This window comes from Larimichthys crocea, chromosome XXI (genome assembly GCF_000972845.2).
Source record: "Larimichthys crocea isolate SSNF chromosome XXI, L_crocea_2.0, whole genome shotgun sequence".
Classification (NCBI taxonomy): domain Eukaryota; kingdom Metazoa; phylum Chordata; class Actinopteri; family Sciaenidae; genus Larimichthys; species Larimichthys crocea.
The window spans coordinates 3,981,575-3,996,433 of NC_040031.1; the positions used below are offsets into that span (position 1 = coordinate 3,981,575).

At 42.0% G+C, this 14,859-nt stretch overlaps 1 protein-coding gene across 4 annotated transcripts; it reads left to right on the forward strand.

Moving 5' to 3' along the window:
• Window positions 1-293: 293 nt before the first annotated feature.
• bcl2l13 (BCL2 like 13) lies at window positions 294-13,518 on the forward strand. 4 transcript variants are annotated; one of them, XM_027272666.1, is made up of 7 exons: window positions 294-416; window positions 1,664-1,859; window positions 3,586-3,675; window positions 4,313-4,469; window positions 5,623-5,695; window positions 5,777-5,905; window positions 11,758-13,518. In XM_027272666.1, exons 2-7 carry the CDS (start codon window positions 1,727-1,729, stop codon window positions 12,835-12,837), a joined length of 1,662 nt encoding a protein of 553 aa, XP_027128467.1. In that variant the 5' UTR covers window positions 294-416; window positions 1,664-1,726; the 3' UTR covers window positions 12,838-13,518. The 4 variants fall into 4 exon arrangements, with proteins under 4 accessions (XP_027128467.1, XP_027128466.1, XP_027128468.1 ...); XM_027272665.1 differs by lacking the exon at window positions 294-416 and adding an exon at window positions 423-681; XM_027272667.1 differs by lacking the exon at window positions 294-416 and adding an exon at window positions 1,153-1,327.
• The last annotated feature ends 1,341 nt before the right edge of the window (window positions 13,519-14,859 follow it).

Here is a 14,859-nt window from a genome sequence, read left to right on the forward strand (position 1 = left end):
ATATTCGGCTGCAAGTACAACGCTATTAACATGATTATTCAGATAATAGCTTTTAATATAGCATTTAATAGTTGGGTTGCTAGTGCTCAGGCAAGAGTGAAAAAGTTTAAAAGCTCCAGGGGGCGTCTGTTTTTTAGTCATTTTTTAAAGTTCCAAACGTCTTATTTTTTTGAAGTATTTTTGAGGTCTATTAAGCTATGAATATTAGTGTCAAATTTCAGTTTCCGGATAGGTAATTTTAACTATTATGTAAGTTTATGGTTTACATTTAACACAATAAAATGCTAAAATGTCATAATTCCACACTCGCGTGTTTGCGCGGTTGCTAGGATACACAGGAAAAGTTCAATTAATACTCAATTTGAAAAAAAATAGTTTACGCATCCCCTGCATATGGTCAACGCTGCGTCAGTAACGTAAGTATTGAATGGCCCGCCGTACTGAGCACAAGTTGTAGCACTTGTCGGCTAACTAGTGAGAGTGTTATTTTGAAGGTTATGACGGGAAGACAGGGGTTATATTCCCGCCAGCTTCTTCCATTGCTCACTCAGTGTGCTAGTGCTACTGCTGCTGCCTACCAGTGGTGGTCTGCCCTCTTCAGCTATTGCTGCTGGGGACTGTGTCGCATATTTCCTTTCAACTTGTCGTCTGTCAGCACCTGGTTGCCTTTGGACAAGGACGGTAAGAGAACACGACCCCCCGCTGTGTCTTAACTCAAGTTCAAATGAAGTTTTGCGTCTGCGAAATGGCACCTAAAAGGTGTAAATATTAAGCTAGCTATAGCTTGGCATGTGTGGTGAGATGTTTTCCTGCAAACGACTCCTGTGCCCTAAAAGACGGACTTTCCAGTGTAACCTTCAGGAGATATTTATGTAATATGTCAAGTTATTATCCAGCGTGCCATGTATCTGGTTATTAAATGCGTGCGAGCTTATAATGTTATGTCATAATCTTTTGAAGCAAGGTTGTCATTTTTGAAAAAAAATAAATAGTGTCACACTTCGATTTTTATGATCATACTCGTGTTAATAATTCTGTGTGAAGTTTGATATTTATCGGGTTGGGACCTCCCCATAATTCAGCAAGTGGTTTTATTTTGACAAGTTCAAGCCGGAAGTTTTATTAAATGAAATGTGGCCAACTTTACATGAGTTTCACTTTTTTTTGGTCCGCGTGGTGTCAAAATCATTTAAGATGATAAGCTCGGACCTAACATTTGGCAGTCAAGTGAGTTTGTACAGAACAGCATAGCACAGCAAATATTTGTCCGGTAACGTCTCTCAGGTGAAGAACTTTTCACTCCTCCTTTGTCCACCACGTGTGTTATGTAAGTTGCATCCCATCATGATAAAGGTACACAATGTACTCATGCATGTCTTCACCCTGTCTTCCTCTGTGTTTTCAGTTAGCAGCCATGCAGTCCATTAGTTATACTGCGTGATCAATCTTTTTTAGCTTTATCAAGTGGACATGTCCCACCTGGCACAATGGGTGTAGGACAGTGTGCTATCATGCCTCTGATGACAGACATGTGATGATGATATACAGCAGATGTCATCATGATTCTTCTCTGGAGTTTGTGTATGTGGATTTTGTCAACGGGTGTTTTAGACTGCTGAAAAAAAAAGTCATTTTTTTCTCCTCTGCTTGTCATTTTTCTCAGGTGTGACGTCCAGATTCGTCTGTAAGAACTTATGTGCCTGAGAGTCTGACACACGTCTGATCAATGGCTACCTCAGGCTCTGCCTCCATCACCGCCGCCGCCACCGTGCCTGAGGATTTCCATTATGAAACCAAGTACATCGTGCTCAACTACCTGGGACTGCTGCCTGCTAGTAGATCACAGACCGCATGTCAGGGTAAGAAGAAAGCGATTGAAGGTGTTGCTTTAGTCTGGAAGGGGAAGTGCGCAAATGCGATGTCAATATGTCCTGAGGGGGCACGCTGCTCATTATACTGAGGTGCAACTACCGTCAAGGACACCCTGTTTTAATGTTTTCTACAGTCTCTTCATGCAGTGTGTAAGGCATATTGTATGTCAGGGCAAACCCTAACACAGCGCACAAATAGAGCTGTGTGCACATGCATGCATGGTGGTAAAATATGCAGGGTGTGTAGGCAAGTTGCCACCTGTTTGCCAGCTCAGTTTAGCCTTCTCTGACATTGGCATAGAAATACATCCATAGACTGGTGTTCCTGTTTTTAAACATGACAGTTATAAAAGGCCTGTAAACAAATGGATGTCATGTGAGACTTCCTATAAGCCCAGCTACAACCCTGAAGACTGGACAGTTATAGCAGCGTCGTGCCATGACCTCAGGCTCGTAGTGTGCCTCTGTTTTCGTCTTGTTCTCTATGCTTCTGAAATACAAAAAAAAATCCACATGAATACACGCCTTACTTTTGTAATCACAAGGCTTTTTGTCCAATGTAACTATAGTGTGTTAGAGATTAAATAAAACTTTATTGATTACAGGCAGAGAAACATCCCACTTGCAAGGTAAGACGGAAGACGGAGGAATATTTTAGGCCATGCGTGTCATTCCTCTACCACAGGATATGAGCAGATCTATCTGAGGGGGAAAAAAACAGAAGAAGAGAGGGTTTAAAAAGAGAGAGGGGAAGTTCTCTGCATTTCCTGTCCCGTTTTTATTGTTGTGTGCATGCTTGGAAGGGGTGGAGAAAGGCAGAGGAGTGGTTGATCCCTGCTTTCCGCTTGACCCGGTCCAATTTCTGACAGCCTGTCATGTGTAATCACCGTAGGATCACTCACACACCAGTGGACCAAAGCGAAATAGTTGTCCGGCTAGCTGTCTGGCTCAGCGCTGAAACAGCACCAGGCCCAGGGTAAAACCAACAGCGGTCCTCAGGGCATCCACGTATGAGCTGCTGGGACACAGACAGAATAGAAAAGGGCCCTCTTTTTCCTGTCACGAAAACAATAATTGGAAAAAACAGTGAACAATGAAGAACATACTTAAAGGTCTTTTTTCTTTTGGCTGCAAATCCCCAGTTTGTCCACATTCCACTGTAATGGAAATAACCGATTGGTAGTGTTTGTGAACAGGAGAGTGTTACCTTCCTGCTTTCACATGTTTTTAATGTGAAAGTTCATGGTTACACCAGCCTTTGTGTCAGTTCTGCCCCGTGCCTGCTTCAGTGCAGACTGAATCTTGTCAATAATTTACTGTAAGCATGAGATGTGCTTCTGTGCCTCATACGCACGCGATGACACAGTTGCCTCTCTTTCTTCTTCTTGTTTGAGTCTAGTAACATCTTACCAGGGTGAGTAAATGAATGACCTGAAGCTTAACTGCACCTGCATCTTTCCTCCCCTGCAGGAAAGTTAGTGTTTATACACGCACAACTTCTTTGTTGGCAAATGGTGTGCACGTACTGTCATGCAGGCTTGTCATTGTGTTGGAGAGAGGCGGCAGCATCAAAACCTTGCTATAGCAATAACTACGGACAGGCAATATCCGGTTATGATTCATACAGAGAAAATGTACTGTAAATTGCTTTTGAGTGAGTGAATGTGTGTGTGTGTGTGACAGATATTTTTCTGTCTGTGTTTATACCTTTCAGGAGATGGCCAGAATGAGAGAGAGAGGATGACGATGATAAAGGGGCAGATAGAGGAAGAGCTGAGACAACTGGAAGATGAAATCGCTGCCTGTAAGTAGACACACACACACACACACACACACACACACACACACACACACACACACACACACACACACACACACCTATTCAGGTCTTAAGTCTGATTCAAAGTGACTGGTTCAGATATAACAACATGCAGATGTTTTAGTGCAAATACAGATCCATCTGAACCACAATCACACCACTCATTCATAAACACTGCCGGAGAGTTTATGAATGGTGTCACACCACCGTCTTTGCTCATTTGTAGTAAGAGAGGAGGTGAGCTGTGTGAATGATGAATGGTTTTGTTGTACGGCCAGTTTAAAGGAGAGTGTCCATTCCCTCCCTTACAACTCACATCCTTGGTTTTTCACAGGAGGTGTATGAGACACCCTTTCATTCTACTCAGAGAAGTGCATGTACATAAATAACCCAAACTTTTGTAATAGTCTGATGGACTCTTTCACACTCTTAATGTGCATTCTGAAAGATCTATTTGTCAGGATTTTCTGACTTATCACCAGTGTGTGTGTGTGTAAGATATACTTTGGGTTTTATACTGCCTTCATAAAATGTGATCTGATTTTCCCTCCAGCATTTTTCTTTCTTGAACTGTTCTCCCTGTCTGAGGTATCACTTTGTCCTGTGTTCTGTGTGTCTGCAGCCTTTTCAACTACAGGCTTTGACCGGCACACATCGCTGGTGTTTAATCCCGCCAACCCAGAGACCTCTGTTGAAGACTGCCTTGCTGCAGTGGGAGACCACGTGGTCCGAGAGCTTGACACACACCTGGCAGAAGCCGTACACAGACTCTTTGAAGGGTCAGCGTTGGTTATTTTATACTGCTTTGAGATTCCTCTGCTTTCTTTGTTGCACATGTGTGGGTCGGTGCAGCAACTCCACTATTCAGGATGGATTTCTATTTTCACTCTATCTTTATACAGCATGAGGAACATTTCTGTGCCCGCAGGGTGTGAGGAATGGCAAAGTCAATGTTGATACACTGCTGCTTTCAGTTCATTTCTTCTTAGTGAACTCTTGAACTTGAACAGTGATGCAGTAAAATGAAGGAAAAAGGCTGGGTTGTGTAAAATGGATTAAAAGCTTTGTATTTAACTCTGGGTGGAAGTAATGCAAATAAAATGATTTGATAAAGTGACAAAAAAATACAAAAATATAAGAAACTGTTACATGAGTCAAGACAGAATGGTGTGTAAAATCCAATATCAGATAATCCAATATCCAATATTAGATAATATTACCTTATCTACGGTATACAGATAGGGTAATATTATATCATAGTCCATTCACACATCCCGTAAATCCGCATCATGGCCCTTTCTCATCAAGACATGTGCACAGTTTGTTGTTTAATTTTCTGAGTTGACGCACATTCGTGGTACTTCTAAACTCTTAAAAGTCCAGGAGTCACTGGGAAAGAGAAGGCAACATGTACTACATAGATACAAATAAAACCAAAGTGTTGTAGATATAAACAATCTGAGTGGGGTTCACATAAGCAAGATCTTTAATCCACAGCTACTACAGTACAGTTGCTCTGTAGCCAGTAGATAAGACTGGACAACTTCCAACAGTGACAGTACCAACAGTGTGTGTAACTGAGTAGAACATTGCTGCAGAAGACCACCACCTCAGGGAACTACACCAGAGGGAAGTGACTTTACATTTGATGCCAAAAAAATGGAGAAACCGAAAGCGAACAGATTTAGTTAGATTATAGCAAAAACCTTTTTTGAAGCATATCTAATATCCATGTGTAACAAGATAAACACGTTTATAATATATGGCCTGTAATATAACAAGATGGTTAAATCGAGTTTTGTAGCAGTTGTTGACAGGTGAACAGAAAATGTTAATGTGGGATACTGGGTGTGATGTGTCGTCTTATAATCTTGGATTCTCCTAAACAGCTATATGTACGTTTAACACCAGTATTGTCTGTGTGTGTTCCAGGCCTTTGGATTACCAGAAATTCAGAGACGCAACAATGGAACTCTCAACACACGCACAGGGAGGATGGAGCAAAGTGAGTTTTAGTCGTTCTTCATATGCGAAGACCTGATTTTAAAAATAAAAATTAACTCTTCTCTTGTCCTCCCTCTTCCAGGTGCTAGTGCCTTTGGTGCTACTCCAGGCTTTACAATACGAAGGCCAGTCACTGGAAACTCTGTTGCACCTTGGGGTGCGCTTCCTAGAGGAGGATGAAGCTGGCTACATCATCCAGCAAGGAGGATGGGTGAGCTTTAAAGCATGTCATGAAGGGAAAAACTATTACACAAGTACAGACATACCTGAGAGTCATATTTAGATGAGCAGTAATTTAGAGTGAAGCTGCTACCATTACACTACTTGTGCAGTGAACAGAAATGATATACTCAAAATAGCCAGATGGGGGCAGCAGTGAGCTTCCTGCACACGTGTTTCATACCCCAGAATGCTTGTTCCTGTTTCTTACCAGATTAAAACGTACATCATACTGTAACAAGTATGTATGACGATAAATCTTACATAAAAATCCTGACAGTATTTAAGTGCCATGTTGTACTTTTGTCGTGTAATACTTGCATTTAAAACCAAACCAGCAGTCCCTGTCTGCTGTCAGTCAGGAGTCAAATACTTCATGCACTCTGTTTTGTGGTAATTTATAACTTTAACATCTGTCTGTTGACAAGATTTATAGTTTAGACTGCTCATGGGAACTCTGTCAGAGGTGAACAGTAATCTTTGCAGTTCAGCTGTGCAAGTTGCGACTGATCCTCAGGTGAGAACACCCTGATAGAAAGCAAGTCCAGTGTTGTGTTTACTCACGCAAATGAGGAGCAGGAAAATGTCTTGCTATCTCTGCCAAATGATTTCGTAATGTTTACTTTGCTCACACTTTCCCTGTTTTGGAATTATTATAGAAATGCTACTTTTGCAACTACGACTTGTTTTGTGTTTTTAGATCGCTTTCTTTTTCTGATGTTGTAATAAGTGGAACACTGCGTCACAGATGGCTCCCTGTGAACGAGGTCATGCTGTTGAAGGGTCACGTGACTTTGTTAGCCACTGCTCCAGTCGCCATTACCTCATTGTCATGATGCTTTTGCCCAGTTTTGGTCAAACGAAACGTGTGCTAACTCCAAACAAAGATGTATATTATTGCGCTGCATTATGTCACAGGGGATGAACAGATGAACGGCTGGGGCAGGATCAGCGAGGGAGGAAGAGAGGGGAGGAGAGAGAGAGAGATTGCATGAAGAGACTGATGATAGGAGGGGGGGGATACGAAGGAGGGAGGGGTGAGAGAAGGGAGGGGGTTAGGGCATTGAGCATGGTGAGCCAGTGAGAGCAAAGTGAAATGTTCATTAGTCTGACAGCTGCTCCTGCATGCACACTTCTTTTGAACTGGATCTACTCCATCTCTACAACTTTGTGTTTTAAGACTTCACACTGAGGTATGATGTTTTACTTGTGACGTTAAAGCAGCTACTGTACAGTGAGCTCATTGGCCTAGTGTGTGACTGAGCAGAAGTGACAAACTCTGGGTAGCAGAATAGGTCAGTATTTCCAGTTCTTGTCGTTGTTGAGCGGTTGCATTGTAAACATACCGTACGGGTTGATTAACAAAAAAAAATTGTTTCATTACGGCAGAATAATGTGAGAGAGCATGTTTTCATGATCGTATTCATGTTTCTTATGTATTCATTAATATATTCTTAGTCTTGCATTTTTCTTTGTTGAAACGACAAAAGAAATCTTTAATGCTCAGATAAGTAGCGGTGTCTTCTCATCTTCCGGGGCATTCATTTGATTGTAGTGTAAGAGGGGCACCATGTTTGGGTGGCTCTCATAATGCCATTGTTCATCGCATCAGAATACAATAAGGATTATTATGACCCTGTTGGGGTGTACACTTCATTTGGCAGGAACAAAACCAGAAGCCCTCCAACTGCACACAGTGAGGGGAGGGTAGGAGGAGGACTACATGATTGGGGAGTGACGAGGGGGGGATGAGCAAAAAAAAAAAAAAAAAACTGACTGTGAAAGAGGTTCTAAAATGAAGGAGATGTACTATTAAAAAACCTAGATAGTGGATGCTGAATAGCAATGCCTTTACACCAACCAGCCTCTCTGGGTTGTCTCCAATACTTTGTTCACAGCGTGTCTCCTGTCTTACAAACTGTCCTTCAGAGTCTCACAGTAAAAGCTGCTGCCTGAGAACTGAATGTGCACAACAGCCATTTCATATTACAGTCCTCGTGAGTGTGATGTAATGTGACCCTTGAGGCTTAAAAGTGGCACACTGACAATTACACCTGACCTCTTAGCGGAGATAATGAAGACATGCATTATTTTCCTGCAGTATATTTTATCATAAAGCTGTGATAGTCAAAGCCGCATATCTTAAAAGGCGATAAAGCAGTTCTTACAGGCCTCTGGTTTTACATTGGCAATAGCTGCTGCTGCTTAGAAACAGTGATGCTAATGTGATGATATTTAAAGAACCAGGTGGTGCAAGGGTTCCAGGTCTGTGCCGTGTCAGCCAGGGCATGTCACGGTGCACCCTGCGCAGTGTCACAGTGCTTTCCCCATCTTATGTAAGCACCCTCTCGCCAGCGCCAGTGTGAAATATGTGCATCCCTGTGCTAACTGCATCGACATGAGGCCAAGGAAGCCCCAAAAATAACTCATCATCCTCCAACATCATCATCACCAGAGGCTTGACTGGCCCACTTGTAGCTTTCTAAAAAACTTGCTGCAGCAGCAGCACACGGGCTGACTGCCAGAGTTTAAACAAGGCACCCATCCATCTCTTTGTCCTTCAGTTTATCCATCACTGCTGCCACAACAGTGTTGATGTTGATGATGACTGGCTAAAAAAACAGTATTTATTTACTGATGCATATCGTGTAGCGTGCACATCAGTTTGCCCAAGGCTCACCCAAAGTTGTCAGATTCCATAAACACACACTTGCATGAGCTGCTGTATGAAACTTGAAAGTCTGTGTAAAGGCAATTCTGAGATTTCTTTCAAAATACATGAAATATTTTTTAATATTTTGGAAAATACTTAAATGTAGAGGTTAAGAGTTTTTCACCAGTTTTCGGTCCAGGATTTTTTGAGCAGTCCTAAAGGGTGGCTCGATGACACGCTGAGGCCACCCTGAGCATACTGAGAGATAGAGATTAATTAATCTCGAGTGTTTCAAATTTAGTCTTGTCATTTTCTGAACTGACACATTTCAGTCACAAAATTACTGCTTGACTGCTCCCACGAGTGGACGTGACTTTACCTGATTTTGACACCTAATTTCATAAACTTGTCAATATTTTTAATAATTCAAATTTGGTTGGTAACACTTTCTACTTTGGTCTGACAAACTCAGAACACACATTTATTCTTACTTTACACAGACTTTAAGGTGTTGTAATGTGTCTAAATATCATAAATGAACATGAATACATACTAAGAATATATCTTTTTTTTAAAATTTTATTATTGAGTGAAAAGTATCACTTTGTCACTTTATTTGTGGTTGAAACAGTGTGATAGGTTGACAGTATAACAAGGTTTTATTGTTGTTCTTGTGGGTAGATGCATACAGTAGATGGCCAAATATTTAAAACATGAGAATAAAATAATTTGTATTGGCGTTAAATGGAAATTCAGCCTTGGATGAGGTCATTCATTTCGCATATACCTCAGTGTGACAACACTGGTTTCAGCCTGCATAGCCATTCTGGAAGATAGTAATTTTTAATTGAGAATCTAATCTATTTTTTATCTATCCAAACATACCATTAGATGCTGTAAGAGCAGTCCAACGCTCCCGCTCAGTCCTGAGCTTCACTTAATTTGGTCAGCTGCTGCGTGACCTCTTGCAGTGCTTGTCCATTAGGAACAGTGATGACATAATGCTCCATAAATGTCAAGCGTTTCATTGCATTACATTGATCAAAATAATGTCACTGCATTATGATTTAGAAATCACTGGGTGTTTTTGTATTATGGATTTGACATTTTGTCAATTTGGAAACTGTTGTGATATCTGGATTTGCACGTGGATGCAGCATGTTGACAGTATGTGGCAGTCATGTGGTAATGTAGCAAGTACTTGTAACTGTCCCAAAAATGCGGCTGCCATTTTTTTTTACCCCCAAACTCATTGGGTTGTCTGAGAGGGGAACAGCAGCGCACTGACAGATAGGGTGTGCACTCTTGGTTCCACAGCAGGAATGCGTCCTTGTTTTCATACAGTTTGTCTTTGCCTTGGGGCAAGGGTGGAGAACTGTAAAACACGCCTAACAACCGAATGCTTAAAGTTTAGCGTGTTTCCCAGTTCAGCAGTGCTGGAGTAGGACATACTGAGTATTGACGTACTGAAGAAAGCACAGAAAGAGAGTTTTTTTTTTTTTCTTTTTTCTTCACCTCAGGTGTGTGTGTTTTTCTTCCCCATTTTTTATTCTTTATTCTTTGTGATATTGATGCAAGTTTAAAAGTAATTTTTGAGAATTGTTGTTTCTTCAGAAGTTTTACTATCATTTTTTATTTATCTAGCGTTGGAGAGGCACACCTGGTTAAGATAGTGAGTTTATCCTGACACAGTTTGCCTACGATAAGCTGCTTTGTGCCCACCAAACTACATAAAAAGTTATGTAATATTTTATAGTCGTTGCTCGTGTTTTACAGTGCAACTGCACAACCAGTTCTTCTGCACATGGTTGTCGCTCAGTCTAACTCAGTTTAATATCAGCTTAGATATGGTAGATATATTAAGATCAGTAAGGATGTAGCAGTAACAACTTCAAACTACAAATGTAGGACAAAGATTGATTGTTTCTTATGGTTCCTGGCATTAATGTCCAGCTGATATGGAGCCTGTATCCTGAGGGAGAGGGTTCTTCCTCTCACAAATGCAAATCAGCTTATGGAGAAGGCAAATGTTGTATAACGATGGGACGCTGTTAGGTTTTAATCTCTTTCCCGCCTCCCAGGAAGCAGCTGCCGTGTGTGTGTGTCCTTGTAAGGAAAATAACCTTCACAGCTGGACCATGTCGTACTGTATGCTTGTGGATCAAATGCAAATTGTCATTGGACCATAATGATGTATTATCATGTGTTTTTTTTTTTTTTAAACTGAGACGGCGTTGTCTCTGGAGTTAGTCCCTGCTGTCAGAACCTGTATGTCTGCTGCACGCACACTCCCTCACACACAAACATACACGCTGTAAATATGTGATCTGTTCAGGTCACGCCTGTGTGACATAGAAACACAGCAGAGATGCCTGCTCGTGACAGATTGATATTTACCAGCCCAGTCCTGCTCGTTATCCTACACCCTACACCTACTGGATCATCAGCTATACACACACACACAGATGTGAGTAATGACAAGCAATATGACTCAATGTGTGGCAATGTTGGTCTGTCAGTTGGTCGGTCCAACATTATGTTCCAGACTAAAATATCTCTTCTAGTATCAGATAAATGATGAAATCTTATACAGTCAGCATGCATGCCCTCAAGACATGTCAGTGTGTATCCTGTCCTTTTGTGCTCATTGTAAATACTCACTGGCCTATTTGTGTGTGTAGATTGTGCATCACATCAGTGCACACTCAGCAGGACGGAAAGATGTGGCCGGTGTTGTCGCTCTCTAATGCTACAGCATTTTTTTTTTTTTGTTATTTCTTGCAGTTGACATAAAAAAAAAATAGCTTTGGGAGAAAAAAAGTACTTGAGGTCAAATTTTGTTTCATCACATTATTTTGCTTCAGCAAGCTGACCTCTGTGTTAGTCACTCATACCCACATGATCATATGATAAATGATCTGTTATGTAATAGAAGAGCTTTGCAGATGGCTCCTGTTATATTGCCGGTGAGGAGCTGTATTCTCCACTAGGTGGCGAACAAGGCTAACTGGTATAAAGCAATGCAGCTTTGTTTTCCACTCAGCAGCAAAGTCCTGATCTAAACTTAGACCCTACTTTTAAACTCTAAGCTGCTTCATACAAAAAAATGGACCTGTGTGACCGAATTGACTGATTGTATGTTTGAGATTTCTGTTGATTTTCTTTTCTCTGTGTCTGTCTGTCTACCTCAGAGTGAAATATTCAAACTTGAGTCAGAGGAGGAGCGAGGTGTGACCATCGCTGAAGACAGCAACGACATTTACATCCTCTCAGGAGAGCAGCATCCTGACCAGCTCAGCCCGCCCTCCTCGTTGCTCTGCACCGGAGACAACAGCAGTGAGCAGAGCTCCTGGCAGACGGAAAGCTTACCTGTGTCTCTGGCCGGCCACGAGTCTTGGGCACAGGTCGGTGTGATGGACCCCGAAGACGTCAAGAGCCTGGACAGCAATGAGGGCATGGCTCTGGCCGAGGAGCGCAGCGAGAACAACTCCTCAAACTCTGACATTGTCCACGTTGAGCGCGAGGAGGCCGAGATGCTGGAGGAAGGCGGTGAGGTTGGAGCGATAGAAGAAAGCATGATGAGTGTTTTAGGCACAGAGAGCGAGCTGGCCGAGCTCAGGGGAGAATTTAGGGACCAGACTCCACCTGTTCCATTGTCAGCCGAGGCAGACTCCACAGCCCCAGCCTCCCTGCTGTCATTAGAGGACGCAGTTGAAATAGAGACGCCTCCAGTCTTGTCAGCAGAGCCCTCCCTCATCTCCTCTGAACCAGAGCTACTTCCCCCAATCCCAGAAGCTTCTGTACCCCCTCCCTCTGCGCCAGAAATGTTTGCCTGTCCAGTAGTTGTATCTGTTCCTGCAGTAGAACCAGAGCCTGAGCCAGAAATTTTTGCCTGTCCAGTAGATTTATCTGTTCCTGCAGTAGAACCAGAGCCTGAGCCAGAACCTGCCCCAGTGCCTGCTGAGGTGGCAACCCCATCAATAGCCAAGGAAACCCCGGCAGCACCAGCGGAACCTGAAGCCACCTCAGAACCAGCCCCTAAACCGGAACAGGCCGAGCCCGACGCAGTGCCTCCCCAGCCACAACCAGAGACTGCGGCAGAGCTGGAGGCCCCACAGGCTGCAACCATTGTCCCGGAGTCCCCTGCAGCTGAAAAGCCCCCAGTGCCGGAGCCAGAATTAGAGCTCCCAGTGCTGCTGTGTGGAGGTGCTGCACTGGTGGCCCTCGCTGCTGTAGTGGCATACGGTGTGCTAAGCTTCAGGAGGAAGTAGAAAAGTATCTTTGTCAGGGAAGGAAAATGAAAGTTTCAAGGTGTTAGAAATAAACTGATAGTGTTGGATTTATCAACTGAGGCTGCATTTTTTTTTTTTTCTCAATCTCCCACGCATTTGAAGGTTTCACATCTGTGAAAACACCCCCACAATCTTACTGCTGAGAGTCAGACGCAGAAAGGGGAAAACCATGCACTCCACTGTTCTCCTGATTTTCAATGTTTTTCTTCTCTTAATCCTTTTTTGGGCAATTTTGTGTTAGTGTGGTGGACTTTTATCCCTCTTCTGCTAGTTTCAGATTCTTTTGTGTCTGTGGCTCACTGTTAGGATTGTTTTGTGCCATTTGAGTCAGTGTACTTTCATGGAAAATTCACTGACACTCCCTTAGCTGAAACAAATCTCAAAGCCCATATTTACTGTTGCTGTATGACTAGGCTGTCTGGCATTTTATTTATAACTCCCCCTCTTACTGTGATGAGTTAGTTTGACACTTTCTGATATTCAAATTTAAACCAGTAATTTGATTTTAGGTGTCAGTTTGAAATTGCTGACACAGAACGGGCATATTTGGTTAGATTTATGTTCCATCTTTCCATATTGCACAAGGGATCTGTAACACTTCAGATGGAGTGTGTTTTTAGTTTTTTTGTGTATTGAAATATTAAAGATTTTGCCCAAGAATCTATGAAAGTATTTCAGTGTGTACTAAGGTGCAGTAAGCGTGCTGATACACTCGCCATCATCAGTATGTAAGTCTGAATACTGTGGAAGTATTCTGAAAAAAAAAAAACTGTTTAATACAGCAAGCAGCAAGGTGTTCCTTCTTGTTTTAATGGATTCCCCTATTTTATACTCACACAAAATGGCACACAGTACTTATGGTACTATAGTCAGCCACCGTTTCACTCTGCCATGGTGAGCAGTACTACTCCAGATAAGGAGAGTAACAGGAATGTGACAGCAGCACATAAACTGAGTCATCCCTTTAATGTAAATCAGGTGTCTTTTAGTCCTCAGTGTTTTGCTCTGTACCCTTTTCTGTTACTGCTCCTATGCTTAGAAATAAACTAAATCAACTCTCCAAGGAGGATCACACCCTCCCTGAGTACAATATAAAGTTGTAGCCCACTGTGAGGTATTAAAGGCCAAATCACATCAACCTCTCGTGTTGCTATGAAATTCCATTTTTGCATAATTGTATCACCCAGCTAGCGTATCTCCACAGTGACTAGTGAGCCAGTACAGTGCAAAAACCAGTAATGGTGGAATGCCCCCTGCATCCCCCTCATTCAATTTCCACGGAAAATTTATTTTCGCGCTCAGTGTGGTATGATGGCTAAAAGAAAATTGTGACAAGTCTCAAACTACTGCTGTCTCACCACTTAAATATATTCTTAAGAATGTGGAGATATTAAAAATTAACAAATGGCAGTAAGAACATGGTGTTGGTCCAATACCAGTTTCCTTAATGCAGAAAGGATGTTTCCGTGTATGTGAGTCTGTTACACAAAGACTGACTCGTGAACTTAAACCATGCCTGCTGTTAAAGTACAGAGAGTTAAAGTCCCAGACATGACACTTTGCACCTTGAGTTTCCTACACTGTTTGAGATGAGAATAAAGATTTAACTATTTGAAAACAGTAATTTGTGTTGGTTTGTTAAAGGAAGGTTCACTTCAGTTTTGTATTGCCAAAGATCAACACAATTTACACAGTATTTATTAACACTGAAATTAATCTTACCTCCCAGATTTCTTTCCAGCCTACACAATATTCACACACATTCCAAAATACAATTGATACAATAAACACAAAAAAAAATCATATACTTCAAGTATAAAATGAAAACATACACTTCGAAATAGTAAACAAAAATTCAAGTGTCACAAACAATTCTGTTTTTCAAAAATATGACAGACAAACATATTTAATCACTTTCCATTTTTATGACATCGCTCCTTTCACAGTTAGCTGGTCATGAGGTGCAGATGTGAGTTTCAGAATGAGCAGTCTTCCGCCACA